This window comes from Trichechus manatus, unplaced genomic scaffold, assembly GCF_000243295.1.
Source record: "Trichechus manatus latirostris isolate Lorelei unplaced genomic scaffold, TriManLat1.0 scaffold00002, whole genome shotgun sequence".
In the NCBI taxonomy this organism is placed as follows: domain Eukaryota; kingdom Metazoa; phylum Chordata; class Mammalia; order Sirenia; family Trichechidae; genus Trichechus; species Trichechus manatus.
Window position 1 is genome coordinate 12,132,296 of NW_004443938.1, and position 1,795 is coordinate 12,134,090.

At 48.7% G+C, this 1,795-nt stretch overlaps 1 protein-coding gene across 1 annotated transcript in view; it reads right to left on the bottom strand.

The window, feature by feature from the left end:
• Positions 1–1,795, bottom strand: part of SYTL3 (synaptotagmin like 3) — a 101,913-nt gene that overhangs the window by 85,163 nt on the left and 14,955 nt on the right. The window contains exon 3 of the mRNA XM_023728290.1: positions 56–274. Coding sequence (XP_023584058.1) covers positions 56–274 — 219 coding nt within the window. The remainder of the gene's footprint in view (positions 1–55; positions 275–1,795) is intronic.

Sequence of the window (1,795 nt, forward strand, 5' to 3'; positions counted from 1 at the left end):
GGCCTCTCTCCACAGTGTGGCTTGGTGGGAGAAGCTCGCCCGCAGGTACGCTCACCTGTCCTCAAAGCACACGGTGCACTTCCAGGCGCGGGTCTTCCGCAGGAACACGCGGCACTCAGCGCACACGCGGTAGCTGCAGCCCCGGCACACAGCGCCCCGGTTCAGCAGGAGCCCCAGCGCTCTCTGGCAGCGGGCACAAGACTCCCCCCTGCAGTCCTGGTCTGTGCTCTTCACCCCCTTCCATCGGAGGTTCTGCAGGTGCGTTTTCAGATTCCTGCGGCACAGATTTGAATGATTAGATGGGGTTGGATGGAAGGACAGGCTCCAGAAACACTCCAACGAGGCCACGAAGCCTTGACGGCATCTCCCATGGGAAGAGGAGAGGCTTTGGCAGCAATAGGCCTGGGTTCCAACAATGGTCATGTGACCTCGGGGAGCTGAGCCTCAGAGGTGAAATGGAGACAAGAAGCCTTAGCTCACCGGGTTGCAGCGAGGATTAAATGCAAAGCATAAGCAATACGCCTGGCACAGAGGAGCTGGCAGCTACTTTCGCTCCAGGTTCATCCCTTTGTGCCCCAAGGGGACCATAATAGCAAGCAAGAGGAAAAACAAGGAAAGGGAATCAATTTTAATATGCAAGGCACAGAAAGCTCCGTAAGTATACATCACTGCTATTGTTATAAGTGACCCAATAAAATTATTGAACTGACATTATGCTTTTGCTACTGTTGTCTTATGGGTGTTCAGTACACCGCCAACCCCTATTTCTCTTCGACAATAGCTGTGGCGCAAAGGAACATGCCATTGACCCCAAAACAGTGTCACTAACCAGAACATTCTTTTGTGAAATGTCTTTGTTACCCACTTTTATAAAAGGAGCCCTGGTGTTGCAAATGCCTAAGCTCTTAGCCGTTAATCAGAAAGACTGGCAGTTGGAACCCACCCAGCGGCTCTGCATGAGAAAGACCTGTCAATCTGCGTCTATAAATATTACAGCCTGGGAAACTCTATGCGGCAGTTCTGCTTGGTCACATGGGGTCACTATGAGTCGGAATCAACTCGGATGGCACCCAGTGACAACACCTATTTTAGAAAAGAGGAGCCAGCTCCAACAAACACGCTTATATCAGAAATGTGATCTAAAATTCAGCCTTCAGGGTTGGCCAGAATCAACACCCTTTGGAGCAAAACTCCCTCACCATAGTATCCCTATTACTCTGCTGATATTCAAAACGGTGTCTCTAAATCACCAAAGATCCCTAGTCACCGAGGAAAATTCCATTTTTGCTCAGTTTATTCTATTTTTAAGTAGAAGAAGCTGTGTAAGTGCTTTGGAGAGATCTGTAATAACAAGGGAGGCTAAAAAGAGAGTATCGTAGCTTTCAGTTATTCAGAAAACTTCCCTCTTTCCTCAAACATGTGTTGTCCAAAGTTTTATTGCATACATGTATTTTTTTTGGTCAGACTGCGAAAGAGTTCTGCCATTAGAAACAAAGCAAAACCACAAAACCAATTACACATTCACTTATTTTCTCAGCCCCGCACCTTCCTAGAATGGACAGAGGAAACGTCAGCATATTTAAAGCTGGGTCTCAGCAGCTAACAAGGAACCCTGTTTCCATACCCCAGTGCACGGGCCTAGCGCTGCCTATTCTGTGTTAACTGATATGGGAGAGCTTGGCAGCACGGAGACAGACGAGAAGGAGCTCCCTGTTGACACATCGGCCGGGGAACAGGCTGAGCAGGTTCATACTTCACGTCCCCTTTTGCTAGAAGCAGACTGGGAAGCAAACAC